The sequence below is a fragment of the Platichthys flesus genome, chromosome 3 (genome assembly GCF_949316205.1).
Source record: "Platichthys flesus chromosome 3, fPlaFle2.1, whole genome shotgun sequence".
Taxonomy (NCBI): Eukaryota; Metazoa; Chordata; class Actinopteri; order Pleuronectiformes; family Pleuronectidae; genus Platichthys; species Platichthys flesus.
Window position 1 is genome coordinate 23,961,991 of NC_084947.1, and position 21,452 is coordinate 23,983,442.

Consider the following 21,452-nt stretch of genomic DNA (forward strand, 5'->3'; position numbering starts at 1 on the left):
GATGTCAAGGTGACGCAGTACAAATGGGGGGGGGGGGGGGGGGGGGGGGCTCTAGCGCAATACGGAGAAATCTGTCTGCTGAGTCATGCTTAGGTGTCGCAATGAGGCATGATCTCCTCCCCCTTTGGGCGACTCTCAGCTGTGACGGCGGCGTGGGCAGCAGAACTTTTTTCCCTCCTTTAATTGCTGAGTATCTCATCAGCGCAATTACGTGGATTAAGGGTCCCTGTCAGGTGGAGCTCGAGGGCCCGGGGACGCCGGGGGGACCGGCTGAGCGGCTTATCGGGAGCGACACCTCAGATCACGGAGCTAATCCACTTCATGGATTCTCCCCACAACCAATCATCAGCACATGGCCTGCTCATCGCGTACACACACACACACACACACCCACACACACACACACTGATACCCACCGACTCTTTGTACTCAGCATGACTCGGTGTGTTCATACGAACAGCAAGCCCGACAGCAGCAGGTCCATCTGTTGGGAGCTATCTGCACCTCGACCGTGCTCGCCCACTCCAGAGGTTAATCAGAAAAGATCCGAGGAGAACACAGAGTTGGCCTGTGTCGCCCGGCCGCCTCCCCCGTTGCTTCCCAAATGCCACCTCTCCTCCCCTCCGAGCTATGTGGCACTGCATTGCTATTCCACCCCGATCTGTCTTATCTTAACGAAATAAATAGAGGGAGCTCCCAGCTACGGCCGGGGCTGGGGTTGGATGTAATTGCTTGGCTTGATAATGAAGCTCATCAGCTGCTCTCTGGGAGACTTTCTCTGAACTATGAGGAAAATAACAAAGGTGCTCGGCAGTGGCATCGGAAAGTTGAAACAAGTGAAGGGAAGGCGGGGGGTGGGACATATAGTTAAATGCCGACTTGTTTGGGAGCAGCATCGCGGTGTCTTTGGGAAGCTCAGCGGCGAACAGCTTGTATAACTGTGCAGAAGCATTTAGTTGATTCCCCTTTGAGCCGCAGCCTGGGCTGTCTACCTGAGCTACTGTAGATCAAGGGGATTCATCTTGGATTAAAGGCTCTCATTCAGGGAAGTTGAAATTGGCTTCCAGTTCGGCTGTTCATTTCACACTTTCTCTCAGAGCAACCTCTCAAAAGAAACTCATTATACAGGGTTCTCATGGACTCCTTTCTCCCTGAGTCAAAAGATCTCCTCTGCATTCACACCCCATGATATCTGTGAAGTAAAAATTGAGGATTGGTTTTGGATCACCGAAAAGGAATTACAAATAAGCCGCTCTTACGTTCTACTAACCACAGATCCATTACAGCCCCTGCTCTTAGCAAACCATGTGTGAAGGTATGTGTGTTTTTTCTATTTATATAGCAAAACACTGTCAAGAATATGCACATTTGCAATAAATAAGCACAGATGAAGCTCAGAAACCTGTGTCCATGTTTTTTTGACGTCTTTAAATGTCTGAGCTGTAAAGCCTGACAAAAAACAAATGTTTTTGAAATGCTAGGAGACGATAGCCATTCATGGTTTCATTGTCTGTATAACTGTGATATAGATAATTGTGGTACTTTCCAGCAGCAGTCAATTAAGCGTTAGTGAATTATTGAATTAAATTACAGATTCCACACAATCAATACGTGCTTACCAAGGGCGGTGGTATTAAACTGCACACAGAGGTTGTAAGTTGAGGTTTACAGGCCAAGTTGGGACTTAATTTCATAACTGAATCAGGTTTTCTGCTACGTTCAGGCAGGGCCACCTCTCCACAGTAAAGGCTGTTATCAGAGAACTGCCTTTGAAGGCTTAGGTACAGCACACACTCCTAAACCTAATGCATATAAATGTCACATCAATGTGGTGAGCATCAAAATAACACAAACACTGCTGTAGTAACAGACTGGAACGTTTTGAGAGCACTTTCTAAATAAAAGTTGACTTCAGATTTATTTGACAAATTATACAAATTCATGAAAAAAATGCCATTTGCAGTAATATAGAAAAATGAGGATGTGATACATTGAGACTCTTCAAGACAAAAATTGAATCATTGATGGGGAAATTGTTATTGCTAGATTCACATCACCACTACAGTGATGCAAGGGTTTCTTAATGCTCACTCACACCCGAACCTTTGTGAGTCATCAAAAAGATAGTAAAAAAAGAAGTGTGTTAGTCAACTACTCAAAGTGACCATACCCAGAAACAGCAAGCTCTCTCTCTCTCTCTCTCTCCCTCTCCATCTATCTCCCTCTCTCTGTTTCGTAGCCTCTGCATGGGGGCAGAGCATTCATAGTTGTGCAAAGGTGTGTGTGCGTCACTCTGCAATTACGGACGGGAAGGCGATGCTACCAAGCAGACCAATCACAGCTCTTGAGGTCTACATCGCCTCGACATGTAGTTACATCTTTGGGGAAATGGGCGTCAGGTTATAGCGTAGGGCTCTGCCAAGGGTACACGTCTGGGCACAAGCATTGGGAGTTAGACTTAGCTATTTACTGTCATGAGTCTTCTTTAAAGCTTCTGATTGCACATTGCATTTTTACACTGTGACATAGAGCAAAATACAAAATGAAAACGAATGCATTATATTCAATTTTTGCTTATAAACAGCTTCATCAAAGTTGTATTCTCATTTCTTTTTTGTGTTGTGTGTTTATGTATCCACCCACACGTCAGATAACACCTCCACGCACAATGACCTGCTGCCTCGTGTGGTGAGGATCATGTCTTCACTTTTGAGAAAGAGAGAGCGATTTTTCTCAAATGGGAAATGCATTCAAATTTAAGTTCAAGGGGAATTTAGTATCAAGAGTTAGAAAACGATGGTAAAGTACTGTAATTACCTTAAACTTTTCAATTGTGGTTGAACAACATAACAAAAAGCTCTCTGCTTTGTTTCATAATGAGCATCAGTGTTATTCCTTTTTCATCACGCTCCTTCAGATGTGCACACTGGGACTTTGTTTCAACATGGAAAAGCTCTGAAACTGGAAAAAAAAGAACCACGCAAAAATGCGTCATTGATCGACACAGAGGTTTGTTTTTTATTGTAGCAGCAAATGTACCAGTTTGTGTGTTTTTATAAATCACTATTAAGTACACTCATCCATGATAATGTATTTGAAGCTGCATTAATTTTATATTTTGGCATCTTGGGGGCACTGACCTAATAAAAAGTTAATATGGCAAACATGATGGCAAACAATTGCCTATTTACATATGCAGTAGACACGGAGCCACATTAGCATTCACTTGGTGTGATGTAACTGAGCGCCTGTTGTGGCTGAGCTATTCAGAGCAGAGTCTGTGGGCTGTAAAAGCACGGTGATGAGCTAGAAAACACTAAAAAAGCCCCGTAGAGAGGAGGGTTTGTGCCAAATGTGATCTCTTTATTTTTCACACACGTTATTTGATCCATCGTTTATAGAAATACATCACTCAGAGCCACGTTGATGTTGTTGTGGCCACATATCAATACAAAATGCTTAATTTCACTGAAAGACTGGACTACAGAGTGATGACATCAGTGATGACATCAGTGCTCAACTGGGATCTTGACCAAAAAGCTTTCTATTTAATTTTGCTTTTCCTCAAAGTTTTTTTTTTTTTTAGTACAACTCTGTATCACTTCAGGCTCTCAAGCCATTTTCCGCTACATCTTTTTTAGTTTGTGCAACTATTGTGGCACATTTGGTGCAGAAGTGATTTGGGAAGCGGTGACCTGAAGACACTGCAGAGAGGTGTGGGGATGACAGTCCTCCAGCAGACACGGCCTCTCAGAGGAGTTAAAAAGCTTTTCCTGTCTCTCTCTTTGTGATCTAAAAAAAATAGAACATACAATTCTCATAGTACAAACCTGTCAGTCATGCTCATGTGGCTTCCAGTGGGAATTTACTGCACACTCTGTACTGTCATGTGAGGTTTGTGTTATTCTACAAGTACTGTGTGTTAACAAATGAATTAAGTGCTGCATTTATAAACAGCAGCAGAGTCGACAGCGGGTGGTTGGTGTGGATGACGCACATCGGAGTTTGGCATTAAGAGGAAAATATAACAGGAAACAGCCACTTCATGTACTTTTTTTCAGACATGTAATGATTTCATTTAATTGCTGCGGCTTTAATTCCTCTCAATTGTATGAGTGCCAAATGCCCACTGCATGTTCAGACAGTATTTTCAATCGATAAGCAGCTCTTTTGCAGTATGCCTCTGTGGAAGTGGGTTTGTTCATGACAATGGGCACTCAGGTTCTGCGAAACCTACAAGCAAACTAAAGCACACCAAGAGAATACCAAGCAGCCAACAGGAGACTTTGGTATGCTTACCCCTGATCATTGTACATCTAGTGCTGGTGTATCTTAACATGCAAATATGTTGTGGGTGTAGTTGTGGTCATTAAAACAAAGATCAAGATGATTAAAGAAATTGGAATGCTAGTCAGCTTTCTGAAATTTAATGTCTAACACTGTGAATGCAGAGGATTACAGAGCAGGCAACAGACCAAAACCTCACGTATCGTTATTTAGTAAATAATAATGTTAATTATAATAAGAAATAAAAATGGAACGGACGGACGGAAACAGAGAAAAAAACTTGTTTGTCATAAATTGCGTACTCAAAGGTGACTTTTGATCTCCATCTAAACCCATTGTGAACTCAATGTGATCATTTGGTTGTATCTGACCTTAAAAGAACTGGAATTGAAATAGAAACTAGAAAAACATGTTGACATGTCAATTTTTGTCGGGAAGAGTTAACAATATATTGCGAAAAAAAATATCGTCATCAGAAAAAAAGACTGCTGTGGCACTTCTCAACTCCGGCTCCGCTCCAGAGTCAAACTGTCGTTGCCACATTACACACAATGATTTCACTGTGAGTAGCGGGGGACTCATTAGCTCAGAACCTGACATCCCTGCTGACAAAGGTGATTCCTAAACCTGCCTTTCAGAAGCACACTGTTTACACTGCACCCCAAACCGCAGACTCACCTGGTGTGGGGCCTGCGCTGTGTTTGCTTCAGAAGCATCCGCCCTGCTGCTGCACTCTCCTGAAACCTCACACCGCTGCACTCCTGGGCGCCACTTCAATATTTCATGGACAAGGTGAGCTGAAATCGGCTGGACTGAAGATATCTGCCCTGTGCGCTCTGCATTATTCACTCCCATCGCTCGCTGCTGGGCTCATTTGTGTTGACAAAGGACTAGACGGGAGATTGTGATTCGGTCTGTACCGCTCAGATTCAACTATTTGTATCCCACTGTGGATTCAGCGGTGCCGGAATGACATCACTCCTCCATTTCGTTGCTGAATCATTTATACAGTGCAGGGCAGGAGGTTGACCTCAGTCTAAATCTGTTCCCTGCACGCATCAATTACACAGCCATCGTTCAGGCTGATAATCACTGGACCAAATAGGGAGCCAGACCATCTCCTTGTGTAGAAGAAAGTGAATGTCACTGAGACATTTGAAGGCTATTGTTTCCCCTGAAGTCTGTCCTACAGGTGACTGGGAGAGACATCTGTTCTCAGTCTCCCAGGGCGACAGCGTTTCAGTTACCACTGAGCATAGTAATGCTAAATATGTAAGCACCATATTGGTTTTCTGGACATACGTTCAATCAGCTTTGTGGACAGCTGTCACAGGTTAATTGCTGGTTGTCACGCTCATAGCAGAGACTCTAGCCTACAGTGAGGTTCCAAATAAATTATTACACAGAAACTAGAAATACCAAACTGCAGTTTGATGCCTCTGCCAACCAGTGCAGTTTCCTTCTCCATATAATTTTTCCAGATTCACATTTGATCACTGAAATAGAAACAGATAATCTTTGAGTCCTGTGAGACCAAGTGAACATGAATGCCACATTTGAAAGAATTCCCGAGAGGTGTTCCTGAGATATCCCATTTCACACGTGACCTTGACTTTTGACTTTGGGTTTCCAAAAATGAAATAAGTACATCCTTAAGTCTAAGAAAATTTTGTTTTGCTAAATTCAAAATGATTCCTTAAAGGCCTCCCGAAGTTAGTACATTCAAAAGGCAAAACAAATGCTACAGTGACCTTGACCTTTGACCACCAAAATCTAATCAGTTAATGTTTTTGCCAAATGTAAAGAAATTCCCGGCTGTCTTGATAGTTCACGTTCACATGAATGGGTTGGATGGACGTACATTCGTATGCAGAGGATTTGGGATAAGCATACAGAGAGTAAATCCTCATGTAATTTTATATAGTAAATAAATAATAATACATAGAAATGTCTGCCTTAGATACCCTGTATTTCTCCGGCAGACAAAAAAAGTAATATTTGGTCTTGATATGTTCAGTATATCCAGATACTACAAAAGGTGAACTGTATTTGTGACTGTATTGAAGGCAGAGAGATGAAAAATCAAATGTAAACATAATTCCGTATATTGTGTGATTCACACCAGCAAAAGACTCTGGGGGGAACCACAGGGATTCTAGTGTGATGTGCAGCTGTGATTCCCGACCACTAAGAGGTATCAGGTATCCACCATGGATATTTTACACACCCTGATGCAACACACATCTGTTATGTCCATATTGCAACGACGCAATGATGCGATTTACTCTCATGACTTTTATGTCTTTGCCAACGCACAGTAGGAGCTGCTGATGGACCAATCCATATCCACTCCCTTAAATCAGCCTCCAAAACTGTAACTGGACCGTTCGCTTAGTGGCCTGACCCACTTTGAGCCAGATGTTTCTCACAATGTGTCCTCCCGAGACTCGCAAGGCTAATGGAGCTATAAATTGAAATTGGAAAGACAATCTCTGACTGTGTGATCTCTATCTTTTATTGATACATTATTCAGCGTTTTGGGGATGATTTGATAAAAATTTATGATGTGAATCCCTTCATCCTGGACAGCTACCGCACTTTCGAACCAATACCTTCACTTCTAAATGCTTAGGTGGACTTTTTAGCTGGAATGTAACACAACTATATCAATCTCCAAAAGGTCAGAGAAAGTCGAGCCGGAGGTAGAATTGACTGAGTGGCAGAGAGTTACTCCAGCAGAATAAAGATGGACGGCCTGATGCAGATTTTTTTTTGCTCGGCGGGTACATGAGGAGAGGGGAAGCTAGGAGCAGCCGGCCTTACCTCCGCCATAGGCACTCCCTCCGGAGGGCGGCAGTGCAGCACGATCATCCCATTGATTGGCACCTCCTTCCCCTGGGGGTCCTGCTCGAAGTTTTTCCTCAGGTCTGTTAGGGGAGATAAGAGGCAGCTGTCAGGTGTCAAGTGTTACGGTCAGGCTGGCTGCAATCCTCTTCAGCAGCTAACACTCCAGCGTGGCCCCAGCTCTGCACGCTGTGACCTTCAAACCTGCTGCAGCCCGTATAGGAAAGAGAGGATCCAATGCCCCTGTGCCTGGTTAATCTGCTGACAAGGTGGATTGGAGGTTACACAGGATGGATGAAGTCAGCGAGGATTGCTCTGAACCTCCTTCTCACTCATGTGCATAAGATAGTGACAGATTCTCTCCAGCCCATTTTTTAAACAGATTTTGATAGCTTTGATAGATTTGATTTTGATAGCTTACTATTAACTGAAAACCTTTAAAATGTCAGCCTTTTGGGAAAGCGGATATGTGCCTTTGAAATTCTAACTGAGGTTATGAATGTGCCTCATGTAGCCATGGATCGTGAGAGAATCCCGCCACATAAGGGATATAAAAACCGAGAGGGAACTCTATAATTGTGCCTCAAAAACTGTGCTCAGCTGGCAGGTAGATAAGTGCAAGTAAGTACAAACGCAATGATATGCAAATCCCACCAGATAAAGATCTGACATCTGACATTCCTCCTTTCTTTCAAGGACAAGAACTAACATCCTTCCCGGGTTGATGTTCAAAAGTGGTTTCTCTTTGCTTTTCTCTTCAAGGCCATATCAAAATCAAGCAAAAACTGCAGCAACTGTGGCTTTTAGCTGCCGGATCACAGCGGCTGTGAATATCTCATTGGGCCCAAACTTGATTGGACAGAATTTGAGTGGAGGAATTGATTATTTCACTACTAATAAGTCTGACGTTGCTTCTGATGGGATTATATCAGCCCGCTGTGCTACCACAGCATGCTCCAGACTTAATGAAAGACACGGTTGTATTTGAGCTCCAATCTGGGAAGAGCTGCAGTATCAACACAGGGACAGTTTTGGTGAGCCGTGATATAACCTCACATTACTTCTGCTTCAACCATCAAGACAAGAGGTTGGCCTAAAGACACCTCCTTCATCCTCTCATGCTAAAGTGGCAGCACACTGGACACTACAGGGACTCACACAAGTTTGTTCACACCCGGAATTGATTGAATGACTATGCACAGCTGGGAAGCGGCTCTGGCTCAGGGGGTAGAGCAGGTCATTCTCTAACTAGAAGGTCGACGGTCCGGTCCCAGTCTTCCACATTCCGTCCCATAGAAAAAGTTCTGCACCTAGATGCAGTGTATAGATGTGTTTAATTGGGTGAATGGAAAAAAACTATACTGTGTTCACAAGACTAGAAAAGTGCTATATAAATACAGACCAATCAGCTATGAAGAAAGACTTGACCGATTTAAGAGAATCAAGTATCAACCATTTTGTTTAGGTCATTGATACTATTGTGGCGCAGGCAACAAATCGATGTATGGACACTTAGAAGTACAGAAATACACTGGAGTCAGAGGACGTCAGCTAAGAAGTCGGTGCTTGATAAATGGCCCAGGGTGCATTGGTGTTCATTAAGTGAAACGAATATGGCCACATGCGTCCCAGACCTGTCCTTAGTGCTGACCACTTGTGATTGGATCACTCAGGGCAGATGATAATAACAGGTCTGAATGGGGTCACTGTTGCAAAGTGTTATTATGACGGGACAGGCCGGGGCTACCTGGTCAAATGCTAATGTCAATAGCAGAAAAGAAGTCATTATAATGAAAGCAAAACAAGACTTTCAATTGAAATTGTTTGCTATATAGTGATAGCAAACATTAGGGGCTACGACTTAAGAGTAATACAGAAATTAAGACCAAAGATAAATACATTACCCTGTCCCAATCTAAATAACAGACACACACTCTACAGTCACTTTTCACTTAGTCATCACACCATCTCTTGCTCAGCCGTAATTATGGAAAGCAGCAACAAACCCAATGGTATACATTAGATGCTACATTCCTATTCCTAAAGGTTTTTCCATACTCACAGGCAATGCGGGCAGTAGCCTTGCGGCTCTTGGAGGTGCCGAGGTGGCTCCAGGCCACACACAGGCACCAGTAGTCCTCGGGGCCATGGAAATCTTCAACCTGCTGACGGGACACGTTGATCATCACCTCGCGCACCTTCAGCCCTGGGACAACAGAAAACAAAAGACACTTAGCTAATTTATGCAAACAAATATGTTAAAAAATGTAAATGGTTAATACATTTCTCTTTTTCTTTTTCTGAGTGTGCCTCCCATCCACAATTCCTACTGCAGAAAGAAAATCTGAGCAGAGCCAATGCATTAGCAGCTATCAATGAGTAATGGAAGAAATATAGCATAGCCAAAAATAAAGCAAAGCCTTGCAAAAGTTTTTGAACACAACTCAGATATATTTGTATTACACTAGTATCGAGTTATTCTTCCTGATGAATGTCTGAACCAATTTTCATGGAATATTATGAAATTATTCATTAGCTGCCAAGACATTTTCATGAAAGCCACGAATGTCAACCCTCATGAAGGTGCAAGAGGAAAACTCCTCACCAAAGTCAGTAGGTATGAACTTGTGGGAATCACTTGTCTAAATAACTGTTGAAGTATTTTTGTAAGAGGATCCTCCTTGAAGCACTAACATATTAGAATCCAACCTCCAAGGCTGTCTGTTATAAATGTCATGGTAATCTAGATGACATAAATGTTAGTGACACAGCTAGGAACAAAAGTCAACAAGCTTCATGACCATGAATGTCTGCACGAGATGTCACTTCCAGCAATTTAATGCTTGTCTAGACACTTCTGGACCAAAGTGATGGCCAGACCACCATAAACCTAGGACTTGATTCAGGGCTAAAATCCAGTATAAGACTCTAGGGATAGAATGGCTTTTTAATTGTGCTAGCACCAGTCAGCTGAGTCTAGTCAGATTTACAACCAGGCATTGGCTTTCTGTCCTAGGGTACATGGAGCACAATAGGAGGGAATACGCTAACTAGAGAGCCCTGCATTCTAAGTAATGGTCCTTAAAGAGTCCTTAATCAATACTTCAATACATCTACAGGCTCGGTTCGGTGATCAATGCGTTTTACAGGATTAGTTATGCGTAAGATCTTAGGAAAGGCTGACACACTTCCTAAATCAGTGCATTCTCCCCCTCTAGGCAGAGTTCTGAGAGCATGGCTAAGGAAACACAGAAACACAGTCCCCGGGGGCCTCTACTGTATGTTTTGAGCGCTTAGTGCAGCTAACAAGAGGAAAGCTAAATCAGCTGAAGCAGAATTAGCATTAATAATTTGGACTACACTTAACCGCTTCAAACAGCATATGCAGGCTCGCCATGCAAGCGATACCAGGACAATATTGCGTATTATGTAACACAGAAGGCATCAGCAAAGGCAAAACGCTCTTATTATACTGAATGCATTAAAGAAGAAGGGAACTGCACTATTTCAAAAATCCTCTTAGGCAACACGCCACAAGCTCCCAGTTGGATGTTTTCGTCACCCTGTCATATGGCCTCAGATGAGTATACAGAACCCATATTTAATCTGAGTCATCGGCTTAGGGCCTGTCACATGTGTTTTGTCACTGCTGCACAGAGCCTTCTGCAGCCCGCCAGCCATATACCCACAGCTGGATTAAAACCAAAGGATGTGCAATGGGCTTGCTACTGCAAAAAAGACCAATACCCACACACCTCCCTCACAACATCCTTCACCCCAGATTGTTGTGGCTTCTGTGCCTCCAGTGTCTCTGGTTAATAACTCTTAAATCAGACATGCTCTTACTAAAGTCAAACAGCCTCACACTGTGGCTGCACAGCTTGCGAAGCGCTGGGCAGACTTCTAAATGAATACCAATTAAACTGTGTGAATGGCAGCTGGGCTATGGCAATGGAGCCGTGCTGCTGTTCGTGGTAAAATTAAGAAATGGAGAACATTTCGTGGCGGGCGGTCTCCACTGTTCTGTGTATGAATGACAACAACAGGAAAGCGGGCCATATTTCTATTTGTCACGCCCAACACGGTAGATACAAAATATTCAATGATATAAATTTGGGGGGTTATGTCAACATGGTGAATGGCAATGTATTCGGTGACCCGGATTGTTCAAATCGTGATTGACAGGCCTGACAAAACAAGGCCACATTTAAGAGGAGTGGTAAACAAAGCTGCAGCTCTATGGTTGGAGTGTCCTAGTCACAGGCCCTGTAGAGAGCGAGACATGAGCATAATTCATAATTTTTCGAGCGGCAGCAGAGAGCTGGCAAGTGGCAGTTTGTGCAGGAAAAGAGACAGCAGAGAAAATAATGACTAATGACTTTCCATGATGCCCTCAAAAAGTGTGATGCTGTGGTTTAGAGAGGAAGAGGAGAGACGACAGACCGACTGATGGGGGAGATAGTGAGAGGAAGAAAAAGGCACTTGTAAGCTTTTCCAACAGTGCAACACATTTCTCGGAGTCCAAACCGGCGGTGACAGGTGGTTTGCCGGAGAGACTGAGACAAGTGGTGCCACTGTGTCATCTGTCAGCCCTATTTGTTTATACGCAGAATACTGTTGACAGGGCTCATTAGAGTAGAGCACTTGATCTGCTCTCCTCCCCGATCCTCTCCTCACTCCTCACAGTTTCCTGAGTCACTTAAATAGATAAATTCATCCAAAATGGCAGATTCACCCAGAGAAAGACTGGTACAATAGCAGTCCACTGAGGTAAAAACGAGTGTTGCTGTTGGAGCTTTGACGAAGTGTCTCTTATTATGGATGGGAAGAAAACAAGGCCTCAAGCTGTGTTCACACCAAACAGGAAGGGAATTTGTATATCGCGATCTACATGTGAGTAAACACCATACGTCTATCTGCCTGTTTTCCTGAAGCAAAGAGGATAGGAGGACTACTGGCTGAAGTCAATACAAACTGCGCTGTAACTGCTGTGGATTCACCGGAGAAGCCTGCATCATTTTGTGTGTCCAAAAGAACATCCGGAAATGCACACAGCTCGGAGAATCCCTTCTCTACGACCGGCCTGGGGCTTTTGTGACATTGCATCATGCGACTTTTCAACTCAAGTTCAAATATTTCCTCTCAAGCGAGTGAAGCTTAATGACGAGAATTTCGTCTTTGCGTCTATTACATCTTGTCTTTGCATTGACTTTGTGGGTAATCTCAGCACATGAGATATTTGCTTTTCCTTTAGGTGTGAACTTTACAATCAAAATCATAATGTTCATGTTATAAGGTTTTAGCTTCAAGGGTCCGAGTTCAGGAGAAAACTTTCCTCTCATATCATCTTTCTCTGTCTCTCTCTCTGCACATATTTTCTCTGGTTCTCTTATCTTAACTACCCAATAAAGGTCAAATGGGAATAGGCCGCACCTATAGATCAATATTAGACTTTTCAGAAAATGGCAATATCTGTCCAATGCACTGGGAAACCCAAAATACTGCTCTGCTAGTGCAGAATATGACTTTGCTACCCTCGCTTGAGAGGACCTGCCCTCATTTAAACGACAGATATTCTATTTAAATATCTGTGTTAACGTCATTACTGTCTAAGGGCCCGCACTAAACCTTTAACTCTCTGTTGCATCTTGGCTTTTTAGGAACATCAGTGAATCCATATCAGTACTGTCCATTGATTGGTGCATTACTGTGTGGTTGGCCGCTAAAATTATTCAGTGCATCCCTCAAAGGTCCAGTGTGTAAGATTTCGGTCAAAGGGATCTATTAAAATACATTTTATATAAAATGATCATGGCGATGTTTTCACAAGTGTGTTTCATCTAAAATTATACAAATTGTTGTTTTATTTAACATAGAATGGGCCTTTTATATTGAAATACTATACATTTTCAGCAGGTGGGGTCCTTTCTATTGAACCGCCATGTTCCTTGTATAAGCCCAGACGGGACAAACCCAACACCCTTTGAGTTTTATGAAAACTGAAGGTGTTTTTTTTAACGTTTGAAGCAGCGGTAGACGTTATATTACAATTGTATTGAATGTTTTATGGACTCAACCCTTATTTATTTAAATAAATGTATTTCCCACTTTTATGATTTTCAGAATATTAAAGGCCAACGTGAATATCCAATATACCAGTCACCCATCACAGGAATGTACATTTTGCTGTTGGCCATTCTTCACCCATACAACCAGATAATCTGGCTAACTAGCTGGCTATGTGGCTTAAACTAGCCAATACTGCTGATTTACCAGCCGACTAACTAATTTAGTGTGGCTGCTCGTGCTGCTGGTCACAGTGCAGCAAAGGGAGAGAAAATGACCCTGTCCTTCTCACATCACTGTGCACTTCTTCACAGCTGACATATTGGCTTGTCAGAGTAGGACGAACGCACAAGTGACTCAGTTCTGACAGGAAGTCATGTCAATGTGACAACGAGCCAACAGCACCACAACCCTGAAACTGAAGCAGTTAAATGGAAGTCAGCCATTGGTCATTTAGACATAACATCATATTTTCCGATTGTCACAGATCAAAATATCTTCTGTGGAAGAAGTCCCTTTAAACCTTAGACTCAGTGGAATGATGATTTTATTTGTGACTGCTTGCCTCTATTTATCTACTAGTTATTAGATATTTACTGTATTAGATAGATAAATATATGTGTTATTATCAGGTTGAATCCTCATTTTCCAAAATAATTACCTTCGAGGCTTTGATTATGTTGTGTTAATATTCAGGCCCTCAGGGTTTTGAATGGTTGCAAAAAATTGCCCACGCTCATCTAACATAAGTCACCAACAGTCGAGGCGTGGTCCGGACCCAGAAGCCGCTCTGTACGGACACAGATGCTGTTATTAGATTTTGACGGAGCATTTATATTTTTAACCTGCGCACTTTTTTTTACACTTACAGTAGTCTTATTTTAACCTTGAATGTACTAAGTGTTGATATTCTTCCAGAAAGTTACTTGGTTTTCATTTATTTTGTGGTTGGACAGTATAATGTAGATTGTTATATTCCTTTTACCTTAATGGACCAAGTTCTTTCAATAATAGAGAGATACGGGTAAAAGGCAGATTAGCAGTTCAGACTGGAATATTTTTGGTTGTGGAATAATGCATACTTTATTTTTTGGCCGATTTGTTTTTATTTAATTATTAAATAAATATAAACAGTTGGAAATTTATAAAATTATATTTTTGATAAATTCATTATTATATTAATAAAGTGATACAAAATAATTGTTCAATTAATCGAAAAACAAGCGTCAGATTAATCAATTAAAAAATAATGGATAGGTGCAGCCCTAGTGATCATGTAAAGTAATCAGATGGAAGTTGGATTACAATCTGTAGCAGCCAAGATAAAAAAAACAGACAAACCTCTCACATCACCAAGCAACACCCATTCTGTTTGCTTATGTTAAATGGGCTCTTATCAGCATGTTTCTCTGATAAACACTTTGTGTCATCTCCTTTTCAGGAGGAGCAGTGCAGATCCCATTACTGATGCATTCAACACTCAACGGACAGGTGCTCTTATCTGCACTGGTTGTAGTGGTCGGCTGCATTGTGTCTGCATGCTAATGAAGCTAATCTCGCCCAAAGCGCAGCCACTTTATTAATAAAAGAGTTTAACATGGTGCCACTGGTAACATTACATGTGTTTGTACAGATATTGTCAGATCGGGAATGTACAGTAGTACGTACTATGTGCACAGTACACAATACTTGTACAATTTACAGTATCTAAATTATACTGCAATTTCTATTTTAACAGTTAATTGAAACATGCCTGTGCATATTATGTTAATTCAGACTCTGTTTGATCAGACTGTACCTGAGACATTAATGCACACACTTAACAGATCAACTGAGAGTTTCTCTTACCTTCAGTTCTAATAAAGTTTACTCAAAAACAACAGCCATTGACAAAAACAAAGAGAGGCAGTTTTATAAGTGAAAAATCCTCTATGAATGGTAGATATCAAAATGGACCTACAGATGGCTGAAAAAAGCAGGCAATATGGTCTGTACTGGAGCCAAGTGTGGTTTTGAATCACAGACTATAAGGCTGCAGTTAAATACGACATGGACAATGCTACTCCAGTGATATTAAAACAAGCTCACTACCACAGCAGTTCTGTAACTGACAGCAGCAATGTAGTTTTAAAATAAGTCAGAGGTTGAGCAATTTGAGGTCAAAATTCATGTTAATTCATGTAAATGTATAGGGTTCTGTTTACCAATAAATAAATAACAGTAAAAAAGGAAAATCCACTCTGATTGGGTGTGATTGAAACGCCACACTCGGGTGAACATGCTAATTTACCCATCCAGCAGCAGCAACAAGAAGCACTGGGAAAAAACACTCGTTGACTGGCAATTGGAAAGCAATCCATTGCTGTTTTTAAAAACCTGTGTATATCCACAAACTTTGCTATAAAAGGTCCTGATGTGATATTAGAAAATGAGAAAAATTAGCAAGAAACACAAACGTGAGCATGATTATTAAAACAACAAAACATTAAACTGTGCCATGTTTGGATGGCAGAGGAACATTTTACCTGGATCTTTTCATTATCAATTCAGTATTTTCAGTGTATAGCCTCACACATACTACACAAAGAAAGGCTGTGCCGTGTTTTTAAAATCAAAAGGTATGATAGTGTCACTCTATTTAATAACCTCCGTTTTTCTCCCATTCACAGATACAGGTTTTTGTTCTGCAGTGAAAGTGTTTACTGGGAGCCGGTCCTCATGCTTTAGAGAGTGGGATTAGTTTTCTCAAACACTATTTTCATTTAAGACTCTGCTTGTGAATCTAAAGAAAATAAAAAAACATCCAGGTTAATACAGCATCTCCATCTTTACCTTCTATACTTCATGGGTGGAAAGCATCCCCCTGCTGGCAGGCCTATTGGACAAAGACTAATAATAACCAATTACAGCTTTAACTGTCAGGCTCATGTGCCTCATACATGCTGTGAGAGCCACAGCAGAATTCCTTAAGTAAACCTGAGGACACTACACTTTAGATCTGAGAACAGCATTAGCACATTAGCGTCATCCTCCATCAGGGTCTCGTTACATCTACTCCAGCTCCACAGCCAGGGCTTGTTTCCACACCAGGATGTAATGGGGACAGAAGATTCCTGCAGCTACTGTCTCCTCGCCGCTCAGTAACCGAGCACTTTACAGTACAGAGCCTTTGTTCAAAATGAATCCCCAAATTAGCCACCATTTCACTCTGCCCACATTCATATTGCATCCCAGCAAAACGTTTGCACACGTACACACAGACACACACACACACACAAATATGCTGCATGTGCATTGAGTCACCGGGTTCTTTTTCACCTTCATCTTTTGGAGAGAGGATATTTGATAGCTGGACATTTTTTTTTCATTCCTTCCAGAAAAGAGGAACTTTTATCTCCCAACTCCATTAGGCCCTGTGCCCACTTCTCAGCTCTGTAACCAGAGAAGTCCCAACCCGCAGTCATGTCTGCTTCAAATGATACCCAATTTCAAGCCTGCAAAATGTGAAATCAAGCCTGACAAACCCAAAACACGGCAATAACAACTGACACATCTTGCAGTGTTATGAGATGCAGAAAACAAAAGGAGACTCTATGCAGCGATGGCAGAAAACAGCGGCAATTAAAACTACAGTGGCTCATAAACAGGGAAAAGTTGTTTTGTATTTCTCTATGTGTTTCTAAATGGGGAGCTAAATGCAGATAGATGCATCAAGTCGACCCAATCAAGTGAAAACTCATTACTGACTTTAGTATTTTGTCTATAACTGAATTGGGCCGTGGTGTGTGCATGGAACCGGTGGTAGTGGTGTATTTTCTGCTTCACGTAGCATCTCTAAAATGTGTTTTACTGCACCATATTGAGCACATTAATTCTAATCATTAGCGCTTCCCTCCTTTGTGTTTTAGTGCAGAATTTGTCTAAATTACACCTGGATCTGCTTCATTTTTCAACACAGGTGCAGGTCATTTTGTTTCGATACTGTGGTTGAGCTCTGCCAAATGAACGGAGAGGAAATCGTAAAACCTATGGGTGTGGGGCACTGGGGCTATTATTTTGAGTTGATGGCGTCATGAATAACTGGACTGACAGCTGTGCCAGGGTTGTGTCTCGTCACGGATTCTGTTTGTGACTTTCACAGGCAGAATTTTGAGGTGCAGCCTGGTATTAGTGTGTGTGGTGTGCCACAGGCTCAGAACATAGGCATCACTTGTACTTTTAATGTGACACACGAGGTACATTTAAAACAATGACCTTCGTGAACTAGCAGGATCATAAATCAAACACTATCTCTGATTAATGACAGAAAAAGGCCATGTGAACCTTTAGATAACTTTCTGAATAGTACAGGTAGTCAGTGTCTTAACCGGTGCAGTACTATGACTCTTTTCTCTATTTAAGTTAAGAATCTGTACCCCAGAATGTTGAACTACTGTTTGCTTGCTTATAGAGGTGTGTATTATGGTGTGTTCAATATAAAGGGAATGACAGTTGTCTAAACAGCAACTAATAAATATTACAAACTACTGCTCCATCGAAAGGAGGTGATGCACTACAGGCTTTTGATTCAAATGCCAACATGAAGTCCAAACCAGATATGTCCAACTACGAGGAGGCCGGAGGACTGATCAAGAACATACTGACAGGATCCTGTAAGAATAGCTGGAGGAAGTTGCTACAGAGAAAGATCAACATACTTTTTGGCTAGCGGGTGGTTGGTGGTTAGTGGTTGGTTGGTGGTTGGATGGATGGATGGATGAATGGACAGTGAACCTCTGGGGCTCACTGGTACCTTAATGGTTAAGCAATCACAAATATAACCTTAACACCCTGGCTTCCGTTCAAGCCTGGGACCTTTGTTATATATCACATTCTTCTCTCTCTCTCCTTCTCTCCCTTCCAGTGTATATCTACCCAGCCAACCATCAAATAAAATCAAATGTGAACCCTCCAGTCCTGAATTGCTGAATTGCTGAAATCATGCAATACTGAGCAGCTCCTGGAGTCATACCACAACCTCACTTCCATGAGTAAGAGTCACAGCCCCTTCCCAAGGGTCAAAATTGAAAAGAAAAAAATCCACTCGTGCTTGCATCGATAATCCTGTGACAGCTAAGGTATAAAAGCCGAATCCGCTGGCTCATCAACCGCAACAAAGGGCTCCTTTGTCTCTCGTAAGCAAAGAAAAAAACAACAACAATAATAATCATTAAACCTTTACAGCCCACTCCTCAGCTCTGGCCGCAAACATGGGGTATGGCTAAATAAAATCATCTCCAGGAAAAGAGAACCATCTTTTTCACACCAACAGTCTATAGTGGTATGAGTGTGTGTGTGTGTATGTGTGTGAGTTGTACTGTTTGAGCCACATCCGGTTAACAACCCCATTAACTGGCTCACAAAGCAACCCCCGGGGCAGCGATAACATCAATCCCGGCTTTAGAGGCCATTACGTTTCAGGCCGTGATATCCGCGCCGTGCTGGAAAAGTGAGGTGAGGGAGTAGCTCGAAGGGCGGTAAGGTGTCACCACCCGTTTGTCAAGACCAACCCTCTGTCCACACTGCAAACCCGGCCTGACCAACATGAGGACGGACACACACACACACACACACACACACACACACACATACACTAATAAAGCTCCAACAAGTACCTGTGGGCTGCTTGGCAGGGGAGGACCATTTATCTGCTTTAGTTAGGCCTTCACACCACACACCTGCTGAATAGAATCCAACAAGGACTCACAACTACAAGTACACTTTCTCTACATATCGCAATTTGAACAATGCAAAAACACACAATGGAAACACAACCCACTCCCATTAATGCACACTCTGATTATGATGTACAGAGGCGTAGATGCAATACCCATAGTGTCAGTCAATGTATACACATAACCAGATGGCTGACAGACACACATAATAATATAACATTAACATTAACTCTCATACAAAGATACACCACACATGGCAATATGCACACACAGATACTTACCATCCACTTTCCTTCACCCACACACCACCCACTCACACAAACACACACATGCACACACGCAACATAGAGTTGCAGCATTGTGTGAAGGTGAGGGCTTTGTCCACTCGCTGTTCACCGATGATAACATTCACACTCTGCACATGCTGGAGGGAAAGGTCAATGACCCCCCCCCCCCACCACCTCCTCTCCTTCCCCCTGCTCCATGGGTAACTATTGAACTCTGAGATTCTGTGAGGAAACATATTTGTGTGCAACTTGGAGTGCTTAATAGCCAGATTGCTCCAAGGGAGACTTAACTGCCTCAATTAAAATCACATAAAGGAGAAAGCGCGACTCCTAACAGCATAAACACGTCTCCTCTTTACAGCAAACAAGGATAAAGAGTTTCCCCCTGATGGAGCCAGGTGGATGCTGTTTTCCTCTCAAACTCCCAGGTTGGAGGCAGTAATCACGATTAGGGAAGTGCCAGGAGAGCTGGCACCGATGAGTGACAGCTACCCACACCGTCCCGGACATATGGCTAGGAGTGGACCGTTTTACACACAGCACCGAGTCAGCTCTCCCAGCGGGCCCTCCCCCCCCTGCTGAGCGTCTCCCAGCTATGGTGAGACAGGAGGGTGTCCACGACAAACTGTGCTAGGGAGTGCTGATGGTATGTTCACAATTTGAAATAGGACACATTTAACTTGAGGGGATGGACATGAGAAAAATACTAAATAATCTACACTGAATTTACTACTCTCCAAAGGCTGACAAGGATTTTAACCATGGGATAATCTCGATGTGTGTTACAGTGAAACAGTACTAAAAGTTGAAACTAAGAACCACTGTATAGTTGGTGCAAGCACCGCAAGTTAGCCTCAGCTAACTTCTTTACATCAATTACATTCATTAATATTAATCATTAGACATGTTTAACCCAAAATTTCCAGTGGTTGTATATGCTTGAAATACTAATAAGCAGATTTTCATTAGAAATGAAAAAGAGTACACAGGCAGTTTAATGCTGTAGTCTTTGTCAATTTTGAGATAGATCTTTCCCTTCATTAAAGTGTTTGGCTGAAATGTCTGTCATAAATGCATTTAATGGACACACAGACAATTTTGGCTTCTCGTCTCCGGAGTTTCCTGACAGCAAAAACCACAGTCGTCCCCAGTTGTTTGCACCCCAGCACAGGCGGCGGGTGCAGAGATAGCCGGGCCTTAACCCAGTCTGAGGACCAGGGTGGTCCTGAGCCACTAATGGCTGAGACATCCACCTATGCCAGCAGTTCCAAAACGGTTTGTGACACAGCTGAGGGGCAGGAGAGGATAGAGGACATTTCTGAATGGTAGATGGTGTGGTGGTTGAGGGGTTTAGTTTCATCATAGATGTGACAATGTGCAGGTTTCCAAATGTCCAGCAGCGTCCCTGGTGGTGATGGGCCTTCCATATTTGATTAGAAGGTGATACCCTTTTCAAATATATATAAATGTAATGACATAGACACATCCCAAATGCTGATACATTAAAAGGTCCAAGATGGTTCAAAACTACTCTGTGGTTTTATGAGCCATGTTCAACCAAATGTGAATTTGATTGTTTTTTTTCAATACTACATCCCGATTTCTTTGTCAGTATTGTGGCAAATGTCGTTCCAGGTGTATCGGATTCTACTTAGATCATAGCTGGTCTACCCTATGTTGTCAAAGAGATATTGTTCAATCAAAAAAAGGAAAGCTCTCTGTGCAGTGCACCACGATAAAGTGTGGTAAAAATGTGCTTCACATTTAATCATTTTGCTTCATTACTGTTCATGTTCGGCCAGCCTGACCAGGCTTTTGACAGGGGATACTAGTAACTGTGGACTCAACCTGACAAATTCTCTATATTCTCCTGCAGATTTTCATTCTTGTGGTCATCGTGGGACACTTAAACTCCCCACTGAATGGCAGGCTAATGAAATTCTTTGGCTGCAGCTCCTTATGGTAGAGTGAGGCAGATTCCATTACAGGCTTTACGGACTGACACCCGGTTCAGTCAAATCCTAATCCTATATTGGTCGAAGCCTGGGCAATATTCTTTTCATATCGTAGGGCTCACTTCATATTTCTCCCACTCGTATGTCTTAGATACATATCACCAGAGTTATTAGAAGAGTAGAAGCCGTGAAAGATGGCTGGAAAAATTAAATGTCTCTACCAACTTACCCAGGCTTCAGTAGATGGATTTACGTGACAAATAATGTGTCCAAAAGGCCTCTGATGAAGTGACTGGTAT

The 21,452-nt window shown here is 42.4% G+C and overlaps 1 protein-coding gene across 2 annotated transcripts in view; it reads right to left on the reverse strand.

The window, feature by feature from the left end:
- unc5db (unc-5 netrin receptor Db) overlaps positions 1-21,452 on the reverse strand; it is a 179,101-nt gene that overhangs the window by 70,133 nt on the left and 87,516 nt on the right. For both annotated transcript variants that reach the window (XM_062384865.1, XM_062384864.1), the window contains exons 3-4: positions 9,194-9,337; positions 7,111-7,214 (exon numbers count right to left, since the gene is read on the reverse strand). In XM_062384865.1, the coding sequence (XP_062240849.1) occupies positions 7,111-7,214; positions 9,194-9,337 (248 nt within the window). The remainder of the gene's footprint in view (positions 1-7,110; positions 7,215-9,193; positions 9,338-21,452) is intronic.